This window comes from Pteropus alecto, unplaced genomic scaffold, assembly GCF_000325575.1.
Source record: "Pteropus alecto unplaced genomic scaffold, ASM32557v1 scaffold134, whole genome shotgun sequence".
Classification (NCBI taxonomy): domain Eukaryota; kingdom Metazoa; phylum Chordata; class Mammalia; order Chiroptera; family Pteropodidae; genus Pteropus; species Pteropus alecto.
In genome coordinates this window covers 12,751,645-12,776,967 of record NW_006436283.1, presented here as the reverse complement: position 1 = coordinate 12,776,967, position 25,323 = coordinate 12,751,645, and the positions used below count along the sequence as shown (strand labels likewise).

Below are 25,323 nucleotides of genomic sequence, written 5' to 3'. Positions count from 1 at the left end.
GATGCTTGCAAGTTCAAGGCTGAATTGGGTAGTGAATTGGAAAGTGGATCTGGAAGTTCTTATGTTGTTCTTTCTGGAATGCATCTACTTAGCATTTGTTTATTTATGAAACATTTATTAAACTTTTGCTCTACACCAAGGACTGTACTATACACTAGAGAAACTTAGGTGAGTTAAGACACCAGGATTAAAACCAGTTAAAGCAGGTACCCTCTAAAGGGAATCCAGACACATAGCAACCAGTAATAGTGCCACAGGGACTGACCTAGACAAAGAAGAGATAGTTTGTAGAAGAGGTAATATTCAAGTTCAGCCTTAAAGAATGAATTTATTCTATTTAGCAGCATTGGAATGGGAGAGCACTGTAGACAGTCAAGGAAAGGTAATGACAGGAACAAAAGCAAGTAGGAACATGCAAAGTGCCTCTGGGGAATTGTGAGAAGCTGTAATTAGAGAATAAGACACATGATCAGAAAAAAAGGAGAAAAACCTTGAATACCAAGTTTAAGACTTTCCAAGTTTTTCTATAGATAATAGGGAGTCTCTGTAACTTTTTGAGGAGGAGGAAACAATGATCAGATAACTTTGATGATGTGAAAAATAGCTCTGACAAGTGGTATGTGGAAGGCGAGTCGAAGAAGAGGAGAGACTGCACATAGGGATACTAGTTACGAGGTTTATGGCGGTAGTCTAGGTGAGAAATGCCAAGACCTATAGTGTGGGAACAGAGAACAAGGTATATGTGGGAGAGACATTTGAGAGATACCCAAAAGCACTTAGTCTTTTTTTATGTATAGAAGGTAAGGGTGGAGGGATTGAAAATGACTTCAGCCCTTATCTTGAATAGTGGAGGATAGTGAAGCTACTGACCAGCAGAGAGCATTCTGAATGCAGGAAAGGTTCCAACACAAGCAAAGGCAGGAGGAAGGTGAGTCCTATTTTGGACATGTTTATAATGAATTGCCTCCAAGAAAAGATGAAAAATATATTTAGACACGTGACTTTGGAAAATAGGAAAAGAGGAAGCTAAGTAACGGAGTTACGGATTTCGGAGTTATCAGCAAATAATTGACAGTAGAGCCATAGGACTAAACAAGGTCACCCAAGATAAGAGTATAAAGCAGGAAGTTTAGAAACGTGAAAACAGAATAGTTGTATTTAAATGCTAGAAAAAAATGATGAGTTAAATAATTTACAAGAGTAACATTAGTTAGAAGGAGAAACAAAAGAAAGTTCACAGAAATCAAAGGAGATTTTTCTGGGCCAGATCTAAAACGATGAATATAATTTCTGCCTATATTCCATTAGTCAGAACCCAGTCACATGACCCCACTTGAATGTGAGTGCGAGATCCCTGGCAAAGTAGCCACTTCCCAGCAACAGCTCTTGACTGTGGAAGGGAGCACAAACCTTCCGTAGGCAGCTGTCCGTCTCTGCCCCAGTAATTCTGATCTCACTAGGTCTCCCCAAGTAATTCCCCACATTCACCTCTGTGATATAAAGACATTCCACAGCAGCACACATTATTTCAGCCCATATAAGATGAGATAGGCTTTAGATTGTAAGCAGTTCCTTGCCAGCCAGCTGTAACTATATCATTTTATCACATCTCAGCACCACACAGAAATACCAGAACATCTCAGCATTGTTTCTCAGAAACACTAAAGTGTTATGTATCGACTTTGTCATTGCAAGAGCTAATGAAATCTTTGTGACTACACATTAGTGACTATGACTAGAACAATGGAGAAAACATCCATGCTGGAAATATTTGAGCCCATTTGTTAGTGTATTTCAGTGCTACAAATAGAAACTTTAAAACTAGCTATCTCCCTGGGGTGCTAAGTGAAAGTCTATTAGAAAAACAAACATGGTGCCACCGTTTTGTGTAAAACAACTTTATTCAACTTCCAAACTGCTAAATGCGAGGTGAGGAGGCAGGGTGATTCTCACTTTAGAAAAGCTTTTATAAGAGACTGCACAGTTCTCAACCTTTGAGGTATAGGGATGCAGTGTCATCGCGTAATGGCAGCGCCTCACTGTCTTGTAATTCAGAGTTGTCCAAAGATGGGTATCACCTGTCCCCAGTAATCCACGGGGAAGGGGCTGCCGATGCTTGCAAATGAGGATGGAGATAGGATCTAACCTCTACTCTTCTGGAAACTACGTGCTCTGTCTTTTGACGGAGCACTTATATTCAGGACAGGGGACGGGGACAGTGCTGGGAGAAGAAGCCTCAACTCTGAGCTGTGAATGATTCTCTCCTAAAATATCTAAATTCAAATATACCTTGAGATCCTCCTGAAAATCTCTGGTCTATATGAGAAATTTATTATTCTTCCTGTTAGCTTGATTTTTACTTTATTTCTTAGGGACTGGTTAGCTCTGTCCTTAACCCCCGTCTCTGCCTAAAGTTTCACTACCAAGTTTTTCTGCATTGACTAACAACGAATGGCACCCACACCCAATAAATTTCCCCTGATTATTGGATTTCTCTTTTGGCTGTAAAAGTAGTGGGGATAAGGTGTGGAGGGGTAAGGATTTGGGGTTAAGGTATCACATTTCACTCTGCACCCATGGAAGGATAAAGTTCTGTTGGAGCACACAGCCATCTTCCAGTGTCGAAAGTCAGTTATGATTAACGTTCATTCCTTTAGTGCAGCACTGCCCTATTTACTATGGAGGATATAAGCCCGCCCTCCCCCGTTGGTCTTTATAATTACATTTGAAACCGCATTACTGTTGATTTTGTTTACCATCATCTTTAATTATAGAGAGAAAACAGTTGTGTTCAGTCATGCCTGAAATCGTGTCACACTAGGGCTGTCTCTCAACTACTCTCTCCCAAAATGCCAATCAAAAAATGTCAAAATTAACAGTTGTTAATTTTAATTACGTTAAGAATTCAGAGTTTACACTATATAAATGAATACGTTGTTCTTCACTGGTTGACTTTTTCCACACAAATTTGCCCAGAAATGAAAAACCAAGTTGCTGATCTTGTCAGTGTGGTAATGGAACAAGGTTTCGGAAGACCCCGGGTTCTCATTTCATCTCTTTTACATCCTATAGCCACGTGAGCTGAGATCTGTCCTTCGATTGAGCCGCATCTCAGTCTTCCGCCATGTTAGCTGTAATATTTACTCCTACGCCTATAGTATAGGTGTTCGTGAGAATCTAAACACATGTTAAAGTACTTCGAAAATCATAAGGTAGTTTACACATGTAAGGTACTACTACCTATTCATTCATTCAGCAAATAAGTACTATTACTTAAGAGTATAGTATGTGAGAAAACATGGCTTCTGTGCGCAACACAGTCTCATGGGGGGACTGGCATGCATACAGTGCTGCAGTAGGTGCTGTGATGGAGATGCGTACCAGGTACAATGAGAACCTAGCGGGAAATACAACTGACTGGGAGACCAGGGAAGGCTTTAGAGAATATGGTGTGAACTGAGACTTGAAGAATGAGAAAATGTTTGCTCAGTGAACTAAACGGGGAAGACGATTCCAGGCAGAGGGAAAAGCATGTTTGAAACTATAAAATAATTTACTCTGTCTGAAATTAGACATGCAAGATAAGGAGGTAAAGACAGACAAATAGACAAGGGAGGAATTGTGAAGAGCCTTTGAATGTCATGCTAAGGAGTTTAGATTATATACAGGGGGAGATTTAAAGCCATTGAGGAATTTTGAGCAGAACTTTGATCAGGGTTTTGCAATGTGGGTTATTGGCATGGCTGAGGGAACAGGCGGTGGAGAGAATGAGGCCCTTGCAATTATCCAGGAGAGAAAGTGTAAAAGGAAGAAAAAAACAACTAGGTTTTATGCCTGAGTGAATGGCAATACTTTAAAAAATAAAGAAGTCTTAGGGGGATTTGGTTTTGAGGGAAAGCTTCAACTTCAAACTGTCATTGGCAGGTCATTTGGAGGTAAGGGATCCAGCAGGTAGTTAGAGAAGCAAAGGGAAATTTCAGTGCTAGAGATGTCACTGTGGGAGCCATTGACATCAAGGTTAGAGTTGAGACCAGGAGACTAGATGAGAGCGACCTAAGAGAGAAGAATAAATAGGGGATGGAGCAGAGAAGTTACATCACTGAAGGAAAGGGGAGGGAAAGTACCTGGGTGGTGTCACGGATGTCAAGAGAAGAGACAGTTTCAAGGTAAGTAGTCAGTAAGACCTAATGCTGGAGAGAGAACATAAAAAGAAAGAAACAAGATCAAAGGCTAAAAGAAAACCAAATAAGAAGCTACTGGTGATCTTAGAGAATAGTGAGACCGGCAGTCAAAAGGAAGTGAGTTCAGGAGTGAGAAAATGATAAGAAAAATATAAGTAAACATTTGGACTGTAGGTTAGCCAGTGGCACCATATTTTATCATCATAAGGTACAAAATGAAATGCCAATATATGATGTAAATTATTATTACCCTTTGTATCCTGAAAACCGTAAGCTTTGAGTCCAGTGAACCAATCAGAATCAGACTTTTATGAACAATGTAATTTGCTCGTATCCAAAAGGAAGTGAACCACAGTTGTCACTTTCATCATTTCCTTGGCCTGTTTTGCTTGCTGTTACTCCTGAGTGCCTGGTCAACAACAACAAAAGCAAGGACTGTTCTCCGTAGTTGATATACATGTATACTAGAGACATGCAAACATCTTACCAGGATTTCTTAGTTATGACGGTAAAAAGGAAAGCACTAGGGCAAAATCAATTCTGTATCAAACATGAGCTTTTTTCCTTTAATTCTGACGGGTATGGATTCCCATTAATGGCCCGAAGCATAGGTAGTGGATCAGGGGCCTGTATTCAGGAGTTATGGTCACTATGTACAGTCATGGACAAGTCACTTAAAGTAATAGTTCTTTCCCCAGGGAGACTGCAATGTTGATAACTGGATAGGATTTTGAGAATTTGAGATGCGGCACTTTATCGATGTTTCTCATTATCTTCTGACTTACCTATGCGCCATTAAAATAGCCTAAATAATTGGGCTTTAAAGGGATAAATAAAAGTACAGTAGCAATTTCCAGATTCTATGAGTGTGAAACAACCCCGGGCTCAGATGATACTGATGGTTCCATGCAGACTACACTTGTCTGAGACTTCTCTCAATTAAATAACTTCCTTTCCATTGTGAGTAATCTTATCCACTCAAATAAGGTGGCGTGGTATCTACAAGAATTCGGAAGTTCTGTGAAGCTTAAGGTTAGAACATGGTAGAATTTCTTTTTAAAGCCTATTGGAATGAAATCTCTGAGATGATTCCTACAAGATAGGTGCTCTCCTGTCCCCTATTCTCCAGGTTCTTCACTGAAGCTTAAAACATTTTTTTTGAAAAAGAAGAAATGAAGGACATGTTTATTTTTCAGACTCCAGTGTGAGATGTCTTCACATGTTAAACCTGGCAGAGAAGCCAGTGTTTAATCTGAGAGAGAACTGTCCGGTAGACGTTCGGGCCTCCTTTCAGAGAAGTGTCACCAACAGAAATTCACTTGCTACTTTTTCCTTCTGTTGGATTAATTCATTAGCTTTGAAACTGAGATAATGGTGTCATTTCCCTTTTCTGTGACACTCTACGTGAAAGGAATAGAAGAGTTGCAAGACCAGTAGTGTAAAGAACTCCACCGACCACTGGCCTGGTGGGATGGACAGTTCCTACAGGCCAGAGCCTGTGGCAAGAAGCTGCTACCAAAGGCGATTCAGTGTCCTTTCTCTAGTGCCCACTTTTCTCTTACTTCCAGAAAACTTTATTGAGAATTTCACATACAATATGCAGTGTTAGGTACTCTGGAGAATATAAATAACTTAGAATTTCTGTTATAGATGTAAACAGAAATACATATCTTACATACACACATATGTATACATACATACATTCACACTTAAAGGACTCTATCATTAGGATCCTTTGAGCTGGAAGAAACAAATTCCAACTCACATGGATTAAATAATAAAGAAATTTGTTACTTCATATAACAGGAAGTCCAGAATTCGGGTAGCTTCTCATGCTGTACCGTCAGGGCTCGGGCTCAGGCTCTGTATTTCTGCAATGCTCTTAGCTTAGCCCTCCTGTTGGCTTCATCTTAGGCCAGCTGACCACATGATTACAAGAGGGCCACAGTAGTTCTGGACATCCCGGGCAGGTAAGAACATGACGAGGCAGAGGTTTTCTCTTGCATAACAGTTTGGGGATTTGCTGGCAGGGAGATAGGGGGAAATGGATGCCATCAGGAAGCCGACAGTCAGGTAGAGGGGAGAGCACGCAGTAGTGTGGTGGATGCTGTGCCAGAGGTGTGTACCATCTATAATGGAAGTACCCAAGAGAAGGTCCTCCCTTTTCTCCACTGGAGGGAAGGGGTGGCGGCTGATCAGAGAATACTTCACTCGAGGAAGAGGTGGTTAATCCAGTGTGTGACACGCTGACTTTGAGGTACTGTGGGACCTCCAGGTGGAGAATGGGGAAATCCAGTTGGATGTATATCGACCTAAGGCTGAGAAGTCTAGGGAACAAGATCGAGGATGTAGGTGGTGGCGAAGGCTCTGAGGATGGATGAGCTAATCCAGAGGACAGACTGGGACCAAAAATGAGATCCTAAGGAACGTTGACATGTAAAGCACGGGTGAAATAAGAGGAGTTGACAGAGACAGAAAATAAAAATGAAAATCTTTTAATGCCATCTGTGTGTGGGATGGGTCTGAGCCAACTAGAAATGACATTTTGTGGTATTCACATGTGTGACTTGGGTAAAGGACTGGTAAAAGCTAGGAACCTTTTAATACCCGTGATTTGTGCAGTAGCAGGTGTCTTTCCCTGGGAAACTGAGTGAGACAGACTTATGGCCAGAACTGAACAGTTCCCTCCCCCCCAGCCCCCCCAGAGCAGCACTGGGGCGTTAAAATTTCTAAAATGAGTCTCTTTTTCTTTGCAGGAGTGGTCACACGTTACTTGCCTTCTGGTTTTCCCGCCAAGAGGGAAAACTAAATCGACAGCAGACTATTGAACTGGGACATCACATCCTCAAAGCACACATTTTTAAGGTAATTAGAGAAGTTGGAGGCTTTTTTTCTTTCCATCTTCAGCAGGGTTTCCTTAAAACTGGGTTTATGAAGCTACTGTTATTTCAGTGTAATTTTACTTTCTGAAATTATTTTGTTGCAAAGTGGGTCCATCTTCTAAAATTTATGGCCTATTCCTCCACAGGCCTTTGAAAGAAAACCACATTTGTCACCTCCCAGTTTAGCAGACTGCCAGGCTTTCCAGGAAATGTACATGTAATCACTTAGATTAGAAGCATGTATACATGTACCTGTGTATTCCATAGATGACCTCCACTCTCCTGAGGACAGTCACGTTGTAGCAGTTGGTTGCAGATTTTCACAATGTCTAAAAAAAATCGCTGAGAGCAATTTCTTTCAAATTTTTTATAATAGTTTTAGTGAAGATCTTAATGTTTCTGGCAGTGTTTTCAAACTATTTAGAACCAACGATAATCTTTTGAGCTACTTCCCCCATTCTGTCTTCACATTCTAATCCTAGTTTTTCTCCCAGTAGTTTTGAAACTTTTAAGAACTCTATAGCATCAGCCCCACTCTCTCGACATCTACCAGGCTGGAATGGAGGACCCAGAGGAGGGCACATCATTCAGTTTGTTCGCCTATGCATTTGTTTGTTTATTCGGCACTTACTGAGGCGTTGTCCTAGGTAGTAGGGGTACCGAAACAAAAAAGATACAGCCCCTAATCTCGAGAAATTTATTGTGTTGAAAGCAGTGTGGGGTAAAGCACAAAGGTTGAAGAAGAAATACATTCTTCTGATTTTTCTAGTCCACAGTTTGCTAGAAGTCTGCTCCTTCTAATCCCTGCAGTGTCTTCAGACTGATTTTCCTGCCTCAGGATTGAGAAATACAGTTATCTTAAATAGTTCTCTGAATTGGACTTCCCCTGGAAGATAGTGTTAAAGATAAAACAGTTCTTTTGAGAGAGAAAGATGGCATTCAGGGTAACTCCAAGAGCCTAGCGAATTCTTCCCAGTATATAAGCGCACAGCCAGAGAAGCCTGTTCGTCAGACAGACAGAAGCAAAACTCACAGCGACAGGTCCTTTTTTTGACTTATAATTGTCTTACCTAACAAATCACCGTACCAAAGAATGACCTTACCCGGTGACCTGACTCAGTGGGAGCAGAGAGGGACTAACATAAGAGGCAAGGTGTTTCATTCCAGTTTCAAGTGGACCAAAGGGTATCAGCTACTTGTACAAATTCTGAGATCATTGGCCTTCAGTTAGGTAGGAAAGTAACTTAACTTTTGAGCATCGCCACTTTAAACACTTAAGCTTAGCATCACCATCTGCCAAGGATCAGATCCAAAGAAGTCTATGCCTGTCTTTTCTGAAGCATAAAATAATCACCACATTAACAGATAAATGATACGAAGTTTTGTTTGACTCAGTGTGACCTTATCCAATACGTGGAGACCTCTGTTTAAACCATACACTCCTGTCACTGACACAGTTTTATGTTGCTACAGACAACATGGTTGCCTGAGATAAGAGTGGCTCCCTGTGTGATTCAGAACATAAATACTTGGGTGTAAGCATATGGTGATGACATGACTGTGAGCTGAAGAGGATTGGCTTGGACCATGGTTTTCCCGATGCCACGCTTTTTGGGTCATTTAAATGCAGAGTGCTCCCCGTTGATAGGCTTTAGCTTCTAGCAGACTGCTAGAATTCTCAGTCCCCATCAGCTGAAGGTCATGAAAAGGCAAAGACAGCTCTATTCTTATAATCAGTACCACTTTGAGCTCCTCATCAGAGGTGACACGTAGTCTAATTTCCATTTCTTTCCAATTAATTTTAAATTTCCCTTATTTTATCTTCATTTTTGAAAAGCTGCATTCAATGTCATTAATCACCTTAAAAATATGACATTAAGAGTCTGTAACATTGGATATCACATTGGCTACAGAGCCCTTTTCATTCTTTTTGTTTTTAAAGCTTTATTGAGGCATAATTTATATACCATAAAATTTACCCATTTTAAGTACACAAGTCAATGACTTCTAGTATATTTACAGAGTTGTGTAACTATCACCACTATTGATGTACTTATATCGCCCGAAAAATAAACCTTGTGCCCGTTTGAAGTCACTCCCATGCTTTCCCCAGCTCTGGAAACCACTAATCTACTTTCCGTCTCTACAGATTTTATTTTTCTGGACATTTCATATAAATGGAATCATACAATATGTGGTCTTCCGTGTCTGGCTTCTTTCACTTAGCATAATATTTTAAGAGTTCATCATGTTGTAGCCTGTGTCAGAACTGCATTCCTTGTTACTGCCAAATAATATTCCATTTTGTAGATATGCCACATTTTGTTTATCTATTCACTAGTTGGACATTTGGGTTGTTTTCATGTTTTGGCTATTGTGAATAATGCTGCTACGAACATTAGCATAAAGATTTTTCCATTTTTAAATTTTTTTTTTTGTTAAATAAAATCAACCATTTTTTAAGTGAACAACTCAGTGGCATTTACATTTGCTAAGTAAGGTTTTTATGTGGACATGTCTCAGTTCTCTTGGATAGATAGCTAGGAGTAGGATTGCTAGACATGTAGTAATTTTGTTTAAACACTTTGAAGAATTGCCAGTCTGTTTGCCAAAGTGGCTGCACCATTTCACAATCCCACGAGCCATGTATGAGGGTTCCAGTTTTTTCAAACCCTTGCCAGTACTTGTTAGACATTGTCTGTCTTATTTTAGCCATTTTAGTGGATATGAAGTAGTTCCTCATTGTGATTTTAATTTGTATTTCCCTAATGACTGATGATGTTGAGCACTTATAAATCTTTTTTAACTTCGAATTGCCATTTAGATTTTTTTTTTTTGATCTGTGAAAAGAAAGCAGGATGTTTGTGAATTGTGGCCAGAGATATTTCAATCTAGTTTGTAATGCAAGGTGTTTCCCTGGGTTGGGTCTAGTCACTGGAAGGATTTCAGAGTGCTCTTACCATTAGCTCCCCAAATGCTGCCCTCTAAAATGTTCCTTTGATTGGTCACCCCTATAACATTTCATACCAGAACAAAACTATTGGCCGGGGGGGAAAGCGCTGTAAATAGGCATCTGAAGGATAAAGATTCTTTGACATCAGTCAAAAGGCATGGATTCAAGTACAGACTCTACCACTTACCTTAAGCAGTCTCTGTTTTCTCATCTGTAAAATGGTAACCATATCTAACTCTCAGGATTGTTATAAGGATCATAGATATAAGATTTATAAGGTACATTATAAAATACAAAGTACTAGATATATATATCCAATATAGTTTTATGATCAAAATTGCTAGTAAAATCTCTTTCCTGATAATAAGACTTAATAACAAGCATAAATTATAGATGATAATGTCACCCTTTCACTTCAGAGGTTACTTAGCATCCTCTATAGCAGTGATCAGCAAATACGGCTTTGAAGTTCATATAGTCTCTGTTGAAACCACTTAACTCTGCCATTGTAGCTCAAAAGCAGTCAGAGACAACACAAAAACGAATGGGTATGGTTGTAGTATCATAAAACATGATTTATAAAAACTGGTGGAAAACTGAATTTGGTATTGGGCCATAGTTTTTCAACCCCTTCTCTACAATAAAAGGCACCATTCCCTTTGTTTACCAGGATCCTTTCATTATAACCAAGTATGGCCATGTGGATGGTCAGATAAGAAGAGTAATAAGCCATTTAAGACACTTGGATATCTACAAGTGGATCACTGTTAATATATTTATAAATAATTTGTCTTAAACTCATCGATAACCCCCAATGTTAGTTTTTGCCATGACCTTAAGATACCTGAGCCATCACTAAGATCCCTAAGATGAGATTGCTCTTGTTTCTTCATGCTTTCCATTTTTTCATGAAGTATTCAAAAATACTGAACAACCTTACTACTAGCTGGTACACAGTGTTATAAATTTAGATTCTAAAAATATTTAAGGAAGGGACTCCATTACCATTTATCCCTGACAAAAAGTGATTCCTTCTTGCCTGAGCAACAGTTACAGATACTGAAAAAGACACTTTTTCTAGTTATCTGAAACTAAAGTTCTCTTTAAGAATCCATCAGCTGAGAATTTAATTAGGTGATCCTGCCTGGTAATGGATCTACTTGTTACCTTTGTCAAGCTGTGTTTAACAAAACTGAAACTCTTTTCTTCCACACCTCATAGGAGCAAAGGATTGACCCCACCAAGCAGAAGAAATCAGTAGATCAAGTCTGTAGAACAAGTACAGCTGATACTCAAAATCCTAGAGGCTAGCTCTGTAGTTCGGACTTAGTTCCTATATATTTACTCCAACCTCACTAGGACTCTGTGTTACTTCGTGGTCCATTTACTGAACAATTTCATTGAGGTTCATTTACCAAGGTCTGTTCTTTCTCGGCTCCTTTTCCCATTTCTTTTTTCTCTATCTGTTAACCAAGTCAAGTAACTCAACAAACAGCCTGACTTATGCGTCACTGAAAAAATAAAGCCATTGAGTGTGACTTCCTTTAACTGTTCTCTTCTTCTCATCAATAAATTAACTTATAATAGCTTCATCAATTTTTACCATCCTTTTTCTTGTCTCAGGGTAAAAAGAGCTGTTCCTATTTCTCTTTTTAATTTTATTATGAAATATTTTCAACACATAGGAAAGCATAGATAATTGAATAATCAAATACTATTTACCATTTTTAATAGTAGTAAAGATTTTTCCATGTTTGCTTCAAATCTTTATTTTAAAGAAACAAACATAACAAATATAGAAACCCCCTTCGTATCTCCTTCTTACCCCATTTTTCCCCCTTCTCAGAGATAATTTCTACCCTTGAGTTAGCATGTGTTCTCCTCATCTATAATTTGTACTTTTCCAATATAGGTATGTATTCATAAAAAATATACAAAATTGTTTCATTTTTTTAACTTGGCATAAATAGTATCATACTCTTTATATATTTCTGTGGATATTGGAGATCTATCTATAGATCTAGACCAGTGGTTTCCACCTTTGGTTATATAGCAGTCCTACCTCATCCACAGGGGATACGTTCCAAGACCCCTAGTGGATGCCTGAAACCACAGATAGTACCGAGCCCTTCAACTCATCTGGAAATATAGTAGCAGCTTCTTCATCAGCAGACATAGCCTCTCCAGTAATTTTCATAGATTTTAGTCCAAACCTATTCCTGAATCTGTGTGACCATTCCTTACTTGCAGTAGATGGCTTGCTTCATTCGTTTCAGGGGATCCCTTGCTGAAGTCTTCATAGAGGTTCAGTGCTTTCCACTCACAAATTTAATGCCTTTTCCATCTTAACTGAGCACTCATCACACACTGTGGCCAACTTTTACATTTGGAGGTACAACAGCAAAACTAGCACGATTTCTTCTTCCTTCTTCACAATTTCACAGGTAGAAGATTCATCCTTATCATAGGTCTTAGCAACCTCAGCATACAGTTGTTTTTTCCTTGTTAAACAACTTTCACCTTTTCACCTAAAGGAAGCACTTTATTTCTGAGCCTTACGCATAGAGATCATTCATTATTCATTGTCCTGGAGTAGAACCCAAGCTTTTTTTTTTTTTTTTTAAATTAATTTGTTTTATTTCTTAGAGCAATTTTAGATTTACAGAAGATTGAACAGAAAATACAGATCATTCTCACATACGCACTCCCCTCACCAGATTTTCCTCTATTATTAATGTCTTGCACTGGTGTGCATCTGTTACAGTTGGTGAACCTATATTGATATATTATTAACTGAGGTCCATAGTTTACATTAGCATTCACTGTTTGTGTTGTACAATCCTATAGACTTTGCTAAATGCGTAATATGATGTATCTGCCATTATAGTATCCAAATATAGTATCCAAATTCCAAAACTATGAAAAATACTCCTAGGTAACTGCAGAATTGGCAGCACAGCTGGTGGACAGGCATCTCTAAACTGCTCTCCTGGGCTTCATTCTGTCCTGGATCTTGGCCCAGTTATTCTTCTCCAACTTGCTAGCCCTCCATGTCATCAAAGAGGATTTTTTTTTTTTTTTTTTAATTTTGTACAACTTTTCCTGGGTCCCTAGCATCAATGCTTGTCCAAATTACCTATATCCACCATTACCAGAAGTGGAAGTTCACCCAAGTTCCCTTGAGCAAAAATTATAGCTTGGCATTCTGGGAACATCCAGCTTTTCCCTAAACATCTTAGGCTTTCTCATTTAAAATTTCTTTGGTACCCTAAATGACTGAAACTGTCCTGGGTATTACGCAGGAAGAAAGAGGCAGTTTACATTCAAGGAAACTAAATCCAGACTCGTAGGCCCTGAGCAGAGAAGTGAGTTGCTATATCTTTCAGAGAAGCTACATGGCTGATTTGGACATAAGTAAATTTTCTAGGCAAGAACAACCTCCATTTCAAGGAAAAAGCAGGCAGAGGTAGCTTAAGTTTTCAAAAAGAATCCCTCCCCAGACCTACTTATCAGGTCTCAGACTTCACTGTTAATATCTTCCTGCCCTCGAGATTTCCTACCTTAACTCACTTGACCCAGATATTGACGGAACAATAAGATGATTTCCAGAGTCTTGCTGCAACAACAGAAAATTTAAAAAAAAAAAAAAAACGAATTATTCTAGCTTCCTTTTAGAGAAGCCCAAGTGAAAGGGGCAAACATTAGTTCATGTCATGGGACCTAAGCCAATGATACCAAAGAAAATTTGTTGCTGATGGCAGTCAACCATGTTGTTGTTTTCCTAACATGATCAATGCAGGGTGCATTAGTCAAGGTGAGGAATGCTAGCTAGTATAACAAACATACAAAATAGCAATGACTTAATGAAGGTTTGTTTCTCATTTATATTGCAGTCCAGTACAGATCACTGAGCAGCTTCTTTCATGTAGTAGTGAAATCTCCTAGGGCCTCAGAAACCTCAGTTGGAGCCTCTGGCCTACAATCAAAAAGAACAGTAGAAGTGTGGAGAAACACATAGGAGGTTTGGGGCCAAGCCTGGACACGACATATTCTGCCCATATTTAATTAGCCAGCATTCAATCACATGACCTTCATAACTGTAAAGGAGGCTGGGAAATATAGTTTTCCCAAATGCCCAGGAAGGAAGTGAGATGGAGACCCATGATCACATTGCATTATCTCTGTCACAGTGTGTATTTTACTAACTTCAATTTAAGAGATTGATTCAAGAGAGTAATAGAAAAGTATGAGGAAAAAAGTACATCGAAATATATAGCAGAAAAGAGAGGTATTAAGTGGATTTGTTGCCAGAGACTGCTGAGGTAGAGACAATTTAACTTAGCTTGTTCCTACAGAAGCAGTCTTTGTCCTCATCAGTGGATTGGCTTTGCTGGGCACAAATATTTTTAGAGCAAGATTCTACTCTCGTTTGTTAGTGTCACAAAGCTAGAGGGCACTAACTTACTTCCGATGGTACTTTTTAGCTGGGCTAAGAATTTAATTGTCTCTATATTTCTTTTTCAGGGTTTGAGTAAAAAAGTTGGCGTCTCCTCCTCCATCCTCCAAGGTCTCTGGATCTCCTATAGCACAGAAGGTCTTTCCATGGCTTTGGCATCTCTACGAAATCTCTACACTCCAAATATAAAGGTAAATGCATATAAATTACAGTTAAAGAATTAGCTGAAAAAAATAAAATTAGGACATTTAAGTGGCTATTTAATCTGTCTTTGACTTGCCTTAGACTGTCTCCAATTAATTAGCCTTTTATTGATAATTTAATATATTTGAAATTGTTACATTTTTATTCTGTGAATTGAAGACCAGGCCCCTTGACCTTCTGTAAATGGCCTCTGGTTGACAAGATCAGGTCCTGCTGCTTCTAGGGAGTCGGTCAGTCTCGAAGAGCCTTCATTTGGTTTGGAGCTTTTCCACCCAACAGTCGCTTAGTGGGGACCGTCCAGCACTGCAGGATGAGTGGCGTTTGCTCTGGTTACTGAGCGGTTTACGTAAGGAGACATTTTACATCCCTTTCCAAAGGCAAAGTATGGAAAAAGGAACAAAAGATGATTAGAAAACAAAGTAGTTATTAAATGCTACTAGGCACTATTGCGGGGTCCCAAATGACTCAATAAAAGATGACTAAAAAGATGTGACTGATATTTGTCTGCATATTATCTTTATTTATCTACTTATTTCTAGGTCAGCCGACTGCTGATTTTGGGAGGTGCCAACATTAATTACCGGACAGAGGTTTTAAATAATGCTCCAATTCTATGTGTCCAGTCTCATCTTGGCTACACAGAAATGGTGGCCCTGCTGCTGGAGTTTGGGGCCAATGTGGATGCCTCTTCCGAAAGCGGCCTGACGCCCCTGGGCTATGCCGCCGCGGCGGGCTTCCTGAGCATCGTGGTGCTGCTGTGCAAGAAACGGGCGCAGGTACTGGCCACCTGGCTCTGCTGCTTTTCCTTTCTTCCTGCTGTCGTCTTCCTTCTCTCGTGTCATCTCGTGGGTCTAGATAGAGCACATCAAACCCTGTTAGGGAGCAGATCAAAGGGAGGGCTGGCTCTGCATACAGCTCAACTTTTGCGCGCAAGTTCCTCTCTGCATCGTAAAACCTGTGAGAACACATTATCAGCAGCCACAAACAGCCCCGACCTAATAACCAAGAAATCCTCTCCTGAGTGCAGGGTGAGGAAGGGGAAGTGGAGAAGCAGGGAGACGGCAGTGGGAAGTCTGCACTGGTGGTGCCTGCAGACTCTAAGCCTTTCATGTGTGCGGAAGACAAGTCGGCCGTGGAGATAAGAACAGAGACCAGACTCCCTCATTCTGTCCTTGGAGATCACCCCCATAGGGCAGCGGGAGAAGGCGATTCTCTCTGCTTTTTCTCAAACTGACCAGAGGCACTCAGAAGTGTTTCTGTTAGTATATTTTAATTCTCTGAAAATGCTTCTTAAAAAAAATGTGTTTGCCTCATGGTATCTCAACAGCCACTGATGCAAAGGAACTCAATTTCAAAATGTTGGTGGGAAGAAAAGTGCTGGTCTCAAAAAGAGGCCTCTGGGGAAAATCGTAGCCTCATGGTATTTTGTTTCAGTCCTGAAAATAGACTGAGGATTTTGGTGTTTTTGCAGAGAAATGTAGGTAATATGTAGGACCTCATGCTGAAGTGTCCAATGTTCTTACCAGAGAAGAGAGTGGGACCTCAGACTCCTTTGGGAACTGGGACCTAGGGCTCTCTGAGAAATCCCAGAGCCTTAGATGTTTACCGTGACCCAGGGATGGCCCACTTAAATCGTCCTGTTCATGGGAATGAACATCTCTAGAAACAGAATAACTGGGCCTCATTATTATTGCTCTAAATTCATATTCTAGTCTCAGCTGGGTCTTTTCTGCTTCTCAGCTGTCATTTTATTCATCTCTCGTTTTCCCCAGAGCAGATGTGTAAATCATTTGTATTCTTCTCAAGACCCTATCAAACTTCTTTTGCCCTCCCACATGACCAAGATTGAGTTCATCTCAATGCGCCTGTCTCAGAACTCTAATCCTTGCCTACACGCGCCTTCCGCCTCAGAGACGGAAGGGTTTACCTTTTTTCCAAAGCAATTGCCTCCACCTATCTTTTTTATCTCAGTGTTTCTTATTCTCTCATTTTATTTCATTCTTTTTCTAAATTCACACTACCTTGTTCCCCAGTTTTTACAAACCTAATGTCTCCTCTTATTCCAAAAAGAAATTTTCCACTCTCTTACTAAGCAGAAGCTACCATTCCATCTCTTCCCTTCCATGTCCACCAAACCCATCCTAGGAGTCATCTCCACTTGCTACCTCTGCCTCCTTGCTACTCTTAACCACTTAAAATTATCCACTTTGGAATCAAACACAACTTGGTCAAAGCCTACATTCACACTTACTTTCTCTTGGACAAATCATTTAACCTATCTCAGTCTCATTTTTTTCATCAAGTAAAAGGATTCGTAGGGTCAATTTGAGAATTGAAAATGATAAAGCCTTTTTATTTATTTATTTATTATTTTTTATTATTGTTTATGCCTGCAGCACCTGCTCTTCCTAGGTGGTCTCGCATCCAAGTACTCACCAGGCCCGACTCTGCTTAGCATCTGAGATCAGACATCGGGCTTGTTCAGGGTGGCATGGCTGTAGACCATGGACTGTGGCTCCACTGGAGAGCGAACCTAGGACCCTCTGCATGTAAAGCAGACGTGCTAACCGCTACAATGTGGAACCACGTCCTAAAGCCTTTTTAAAAAGAGATGAAATTTCTAATCTCATGTAGTGCCTAGTAAATAATAGCCTTTAAAAAAGAAAACACCCGACCTCTTGGCATTCAAATGAAGCTCCTCTCTCAAAAGTCACTACCAACTGCCAATCACCAAATAAAGTAAAATTTTCTCATCTCTCACCCCTCTAAACCTCTCCATAGTATTGGCGGTATTGACTGCACTTCTCAAAGTAATATTGTCCTGGTTTTCCTCTTGCCTCTCTTCCTTCTCTTAACTTCACTAAGATTTTGTCCTCTGGTCTTCTCCACCTTTATCCCCTCACCCATGACTTCAGCATTAAAATACTGAAGAATGCTGGCCAGTTATTTTGTAGAATGTTCTTGAATTTCAGTTTGTCTGGTATGTTCTCATCATGAGATTGAGTTTATCTGTTTTTGTAAAGAATACCACAGGAGGGATGCCGTGCCCTTACTAACTCAGCACAGCACTTCCGGACGGTATGAGAGGGTGTTAACTTCCGTCACAGGTTAAGGTAGTGTCTTCTGGGTTTCTCAAATCGAAAGTTACTGTTTTCCCTTTTTAATTGAGAATTATCTTTTATAGAGATGCCTTTGTACCTAGGCAGATACCTTGTTTCTCGTGCTTTTTGTCCACTAGTTTTAGGATCCATCAGTGATTCTTGCTGCAATAATTATTGCTCTGGTGTTTGCCTAATGGTGATTTTCTATTTCTTTCATTTCTTCAACATTTATTAATTGGAATTCTACTGTAAAGAAGAGCTGTTTCTTCTCCCCCAAGTATTTATTTTATTTATTCAGATATTTATTTATCATACTATGGATTCCTGGATATTGATTTTATACTGTGACCTATAACCCACTGCCATTATTATTTATTTTGTTGCTCCGATTGCCCAGATTAGACCATTGGCATCTCCTTCAAGTTGGTTTCTTTGTCTTTTCAAATCCCCCCGCCCCATTATTTTATGATCACCGCCATACTTCCTGGCACCACGAGATGTTCCAAACTCATCTTTTACTATTACTGCCCTGGCCATGAAATCAACCATTTCTTCAAGAAACCAATGCTTCTTCTATTCATCCCCTTAGTTTTTGAAAATACAGTTCTGAGCATGAAAATTCTCAGTGATTCTCTATTACAGTGATTAAAATTCAGAGCACTTAGACTGCATTCAAAAATATCCATGCTCTGGTCCCGAAAGACCATCTCAACTTTGTAGTTTAAACTTCCCCTTCATGTACCCTACCCTTGCAAAAACTAGAATTACTCGTTTCTTATCTCAGCAAATTGAGATAAACCTTTTCTTAGTCCATTGGGGCTGCTATAACAAAATACCATAGACTGAGAGGCTTATGAACAACATTTATTTTTCACAGTTCTAGAGGGTAAGTCCCGAGATCATGGTGCCAGCAGATTTGGTGTCTGGTGAGAGCTTCCTGGTTCACAGATGGTGCCCTCTCCTTGTGTCCTCACATGGTGGAAGAGGACAAGCAAGCTCTCTGTGTCCTATATAAGGACACTAATCTCATTCATGAGGGCTCTACCCTCATTACCTACATCCTAACAACATAACCTTGGGAGTTAGAATTCCAACATATAATTTTGGGAGCACACAAACATTCAGACATAGCACCTTTCCCTCTGAACTCATTCCTAATTCCAGCTGAGAATTCTCTGAAATTGTATTGCACTGTTACTTTCCGTATGGCATTTATTACATACTCTTTTGTTGGACAGGCTTTTGTCATACTCTTCACATGTCCCCTACCTTGTCCCAAAGTCCTTGAGCACAGAATCTATATTTTACCATCTCATTCACCTTTTTATCCTATGTGGTACCTTGCACATAGCAGGCATTCAGTACACATTTGTTAAATAGGTGGCTGAGTGGACCTGAAGCTAGGGAGATCAGATGGAGAACTTCTGTCTCAAGTGCTCTACCTACCGTTGGCAGAAAAGGCTCCTCATCTGTTGGGACTCATGGCCTCAAGATTGAGTATAACCAGGCTCTTCTTTCAGCCTAAACTTGTAACCAGCACTGCAGTTGTAAAAACTGCTGTTGGAACTCAGTCTAGCATTAAGCTCCAAGCACCTCTAGCCATTTTGGCCAGATCTTTGAGATTCCACCCTCCCATTGGAAAAGAGAAGCGGCCTTCGCCAAAGCTTGGGGGTCAAATGTGTGATTCATGATATGAGATATTTTGCTTCTTTGGAAGACTAAAAAATTTGAGCTTCAAAATGTTTTTCTTTCCTTTCATGATTTCAAAGACAGTTTTTTGTACCAAGAGAGCTACAAGTCTTTCAAATTTTTTTTTTTTGTTCAGAAAAGAACTATTTAAGAACAAAGGAGAATGTACCTCAGGAAAACAAAGCCGGAGCTGGGAGTTTTGCTTTTTGGGTTTTTTTGATGTGAAAACAAAAGTCTGACCTTATGAAATGAGGTTCTCCCCCGGGGGCGTCTGCCAGACCTGTAGCCAGTGGAGCTGTAGCCTGAGCAGGAGCGTGTCCTCTGAAGCGTCTCAGAGATTGGTCCAGGGGATGGGGAAGGAAGGACCTTGGTAGTCTAGACATGTGCAGTGGCCTCATATGACGGGGTTGGGCGTACAGCCACAGGCCTTCATTCACACAGGCTTCTCTGTCCCTTAGGTGGATCACTTGGATAAGAATGGGCAGTGTGCTTTGGTCCATGCTGCACTCCGAGGTCATCTGGAGGTTGTCAAGTTTTTGATTCAGTGTGACTGGACAATGGCTGGCCAGCAGCAAGGGGTGTTTAAGAAGAGCCACGCCATCCAGCAGGCCCTCATTGCTGCAGCCAGCATGGGTTACACTGAGGTAAGAAAGCAGATGATAAGGTTTGGTTTTGTTTTTTTCAAGCTATGGATTGAAAGACCTAAGAGACTGGGAGAAAAGGGTTGCATTATTACAAAATTGCCAGCCTAATTAACGTGAATTAGTTTTTTGGTCACGACTCTGAGGAATAGGGACATTAGACTCCATGAAGCACTTAATTCTCAAATGTCATGATACTTAGAATTATGGGCACAGAATGTGAGAGTTGGAAAGGACCTTGGGACTTATCTAACCCAATTCCTCTCTGTCTTTCCAACCCTATTTAACAGACAATGACACTAGGCTCAGAAGGATTATTTCTTGACCTTTGTTCCCATGGGTGGACGGGGTGTCATGGGAACAGCACAACATCTGGAATCTCAGAGGGACCAGGTTTGAGTCCCATCTTTTCTACTCATTAGCTCTGGACCTCAGGCAATTTACCTTATCTCTTTAGAACCTTAGTTTTCCATCAGTGAAGTAAGTCCGATCAATTGTTTTTTATAAGGCTATTATGAAAGGTGCTTTGTATACTGTTAAACACTATACAAATGTTATTTTTGCTAACTTACTAATGATAGTAGTATAGTGGCAAAATACGTGGAATTGGTAATGTGCTAGGAAATGTTTGACAACTAGCTTTGGGGAGGGGAGTACAGCGGATCAGGAGAGAGGGAGGGAGGGAGGAAGGGTACGTACATACAGTCATGCACCTCATATTAATATGTCGTTCAGTGGTGGACTGCATATATGAGGGTGGTCCCATACGATCATAATGGAGCTCAATAATTCCTGTTTCTTAGTGATGTCACAACCATTGTAAAGTCACAGTGCAGTGTATTACTTGCGTTTGTGGTGATGCTGGTGTAAACAAATCTACACTGCCAGTCGTATAAAAATACAGCACATACAATTATGTACAGTACATAATACTTGACAATGTATACTTTTATTTTTTAATTAAAAAATATACTTTTTATCATTATTTTGGAATGAACTTTTTACATATAAAATTAAAAGTTTGGTGTAAAACAGTGCACATGTTAACGCCAGCAGTATCCTCATACATCTTGTGTTTACTATGTTACCACTTCTTTGATTCAACCAATGGATCAAGCACATTTTCTCTTAACACCTGATTTAATCTCACGGTGTTTTGTTCATTGTGGCCGTAAGCATTCAAAATCCATTGCTAATGTTGCTAATTAGAGGCCACATCAAGTGATTGACTTGGAAACAAAATTAAGAGTGATTAGGGACTACAAAGGTAGAAAATCAGTGATGGTTATTGCTCACCAGTCAGGCGTGTCCCATTTCACGATAGCTGCAATCTTGAAGAACAAGAACAAAGTGAGTAAAGTTGTTAAACGATCTGCTTCATTGAAAGCAATGGAACTAAAAAAAATTCAAGAAAGGCCTTTATTAGACATGGAGAAATTTCTAATGGTCTGGACTAAAGACCAGACACCGAAGCATAGCCCTCGCAGCGCCCCAGCGATCATGGCCAAAGCACAAGGCTTGTTTTTGATGTTGAAAGAAAAGTCCAGACCCAACTATGATGTTGAATTTACAGCTAGCTCTGGGTAGTTTAAATGATTCAGGAATTGTTATTCATCACATAATGTGAAAGTGAGTAGCGAGTCTGCGAGTGCTGATGTGAAGGCAGCTGAAGAATTTTTAGAAACGCTCGATAGGCTGATTGTGGAGGAAAATTATTTGCCAGAGCAAATATTCACTATGGATACAACCTCCCTGTTCCGGAAACGATGCCTTTCCATTTCATACGTAAGGACTTTCAAACATACGGAGGCCAAGTCAGTGCCAGGTTTCAAGGCTCTTAGGACAGATAACAGTCTTGCTTAGGGACAATGTTGCAGGCTACAAATTGAAACCTTTTGTGGTCTGGCACAGTGAGAACGCCAGGCCCTTCAAGCATATCAGTAAGCACACACTGCAGGTATACTGTAGGAGCAATAAAAAGTCATGGATGACCCAGCTCCTCTTCTAAGATGCCCTCCTGAGTTGCTCTGTCAGCAAAATGAAAAAGTACTGTTTGGAGAATACCATATCTTTCAAGATTTTGCTTTTTGTGGATAGTGCTCCTGGATGCCCTCTTTTTATCAATGATCTTCATTCTGATATCAAAGTGATGTTTCTCCGTCCAAATACCAGCTCTCTGATCCACCCAGTGGATCCAAGTTTCATAGTGGCTTTTAAGGCCCACAGCTAGAGAAGGACCTTTGCCCAGGCTATTGCTGCAACTGAGGAAGACACCAATGCAATTCTGGACGCATTACAACATCTGTGACTGCATTAAGAACTTTGCTTTGGCTTGGGGTGAAGTCACCAAGGCGTATATGAATGGCATCTGGAAGAAGACACTCGAGATTCATCCACGACTTCAAAGCATTTACCAAGAACAAGGAGATTTCAAAAATCAACAACACTGTGGTCGAGGTGGCAAATGCTTTAACCTAGGTGTGGATGAGGACGACACTAAGGATCTGCTAGAGGTGGTTCCTGAGGAATTCATTGGCCGATGAGGAGTTGTTAGAACTGGAACAGGAACGCATAGCCGAAGGAGAGGTGGGGAAAGGAAACTGCAGAAGGAAAAGAACGCTTACGAAAATTCACAGTGAAGGGTCAGCAGAAGCTTTTGCAGACCTCAACAAGCTCCTTAAAAAGTTTGAAAACATGGACTGCAGCACCAAAAAGTTTTCATTAAGAGAGGAATGTTCATGGTACATTATCTGCTTATAAGCAAATCTGTGATTCAAAAAAAAAAACCAAACCCCCATGGACATATTTCTGAAAAGAGTGACACTTCCTCAAGAAGAGCTTCATGCGGGTCCTTCAGGAAGAATTCCAGAAGAAGGCATTGTTACCGCAGGAGGCGACAGCTCCATAGGTGTTACTGTCTCTGAAGACCTTCCCTTGGGACAGAATGTGGAAGACAGTGATATTGACCATCCTGATCTTGTGTAGGCTTAGGCTAATGTGTGTGTTTGTGTCTTAGTTTTTAATAAAAAGGTTTAAAAAATAAAAATAAATTAATTTTAAAAGTAGAAAAAAATTATAGGATAAGGATATAAAGAAATTATTTTGTACAGCTGTACAATGTGTTTGTGTTTTAAGCTAAATGTGATTACAAACATCAAAATTTTAAAAATTTCTAAAATAAAGTTACAGTAAGCTGAAGTTAATATTACTGAAAAATTTTTAATTTAGCCTTTATTCAGCATTTATGAAGTCTGCAGTGATGTGCAGTGATGTCCTAGGCCCTCACATTCACTCACCACTCACTCACTGACTCACCCAGAGCGACTTCCAGTCCTGCAAGCTCCATTCACGGTTCTACTGATTTTTATCTTTCGGACTATGTTTTTACTGTACTTTTTCTGTGTTTAGATAACATTTAGATACACAGATACTTAACATTGTATTATAATTGCCTATAGTATTCAGTACAGTAACATTTTGTGCAGATTTGTAGCCTAAAAGCAATAGGCTGTACCACATAGCCTAGGTGTGGAAGTGATTAACCATCCAGGTTTGTGTGCGCACCCTCTGTGATGTTCCCGCAAAGGTAAAATCACCTGATGACAGCTCCAGCCTGATGACATTCCTCAGAACGTATCTCCGTCATTAAGCAATGCATGACTCTACTTAAGTTTATAATAAATTTTACTGATATGAAGAACATGTAGCACATGATTTCAGATAATAGTGGAATATGCAGTACTCTTAATTGAATGATTCTGTTGATTTTGCTAAATTTGTATCCATAGCCAACTTATGGTTGCTATGGATACTCAGCCATGATTTGATAAATGGAGTCGTACCACATTTACTAACTCTTTTCCTGATAATTTTATTGTCATTTAATCTGGTATGTGATCTACTGTTAAACTACTTCTCACCCTTATACAAATTATAATAATTAAACTAGAACCTCTTTCAGCTTTAGCACTACACCAGATCCTGAATTTGTAATGTTTGCCAGTTTTCAGGGTGTAAATACTCCCACCATGGCTGATTTCAAGCTACCAGTGTGACACCACTGAACACACAGTTGCAAAGAGATGCACAGTATTGCACCATTCTATAATATTTCCATCATACAGACACAATAAATATAAATAATTTCAAGAGCATAGATAATAGTTAAATGTAGTTAAGTAATTAGGAAGTTATGAGATTTTCTTTTTTAATTTGTTTTAAGTATAATTTAATTATAATTTAATTTTTAATAAACATCTTTGTTTAACAACTGGCTTGCAAAATTCCTGAAAATTTAATCATCAGCTTTTATGGACCAGTCAAGTTGACTCACCACTGCATGAGATGATTCAGTGACACAGCTATCCTGTCAGCCGAACTGATGTCACCAAGGCAATATTGAGTAAAATTAGAATTTTTATTATCTATGGGAGATTTTTTTAACTCTCTCCATAGTCAAATTCCTGGAAACGGAGCTGTCACTTTCCTTTGTTCTTAGTAGCCATTCTCCCTTTACTGTCCTCAGAACAGTCCTTGTCCTTCTGAGAGGGAAAAAGATCATCGCTCTGCTCTGAAGAAATACAGGCCCTAAGTCTTCTCCATATTTATTTTCTGGTTTTTTGTTTATTGATTTTTTTGTTTGTTTATTGGTATCTTATGGGGAGGATGAGGAGTTGCTTCTTTAACTTAAATATGAGGAATATGTAATTTTTTTAAATCACATGCTATATAAGTGAATTATGTCCAAGAGAAACATGTAAACTGTACCTGAACAAATGCTCGTCATGACAGCTTTGGGTTTCCTTGCTAGGTCAGGCAGTTCGGCTTCCTTTTGTGTGCGAGGGATCATCCAGTTATCTTCCAGACCTCACAGGCTCATGTCAATAGCATAGTTTTCCACCCAAAGTTTGAGCTGACACAACTTCTTGTTTCAGATTGTCTCCTACCTACTTGATCTTCCAGAAAAAGATGAAGAGGAAGTGGAGCGAGCACAGATCAACAGTTTTGACAGTCTCTGGGGAGAGACAGGTACCTGTCTTGGACATCACTCTCTTCTCTCATGAGTGTGTTGTGTTTGTGTGGAGATGCTCTCTGCCATTTCCCACCCTGATTTTTTCTCTAGCATACCTTGGGCCTCTCTGATGGCTTTGGTACTGGAGACCATTCAGCCAAGTAAAAAGGCAAGCAGTTCCCTTTTTTAATCCTCTCCATTTGGA

At 39.8% G+C, this 25,323-nt stretch overlaps 1 protein-coding gene across 6 annotated transcripts in view; it reads left to right on the top strand.

The window, feature by feature from the left end:
• The window catches only part of TANC2 (tetratricopeptide repeat, ankyrin repeat and coiled-coil containing 2), a 293,951-nt gene that overhangs the window by 247,177 nt on the left and 21,451 nt on the right, over positions 1-25,323 (top strand). For all 6 annotated transcript variants that reach the window (XM_006912329.2, XM_025047068.1, XM_025047067.1 and 3 more), the window contains 5 exons: positions 6,938-7,046; positions 14,541-14,663; positions 15,216-15,452; positions 19,925-20,110; positions 25,042-25,135. In XM_006912329.2, the coding sequence (XP_006912391.1) occupies positions 6,938-7,046; positions 14,541-14,663; positions 15,216-15,452; positions 19,925-20,110; positions 25,042-25,135 (749 nt within the window). The remainder of the gene's footprint in view (positions 1-6,937; positions 7,047-14,540; positions 14,664-15,215; positions 15,453-19,924; positions 20,111-25,041; positions 25,136-25,323) is intronic.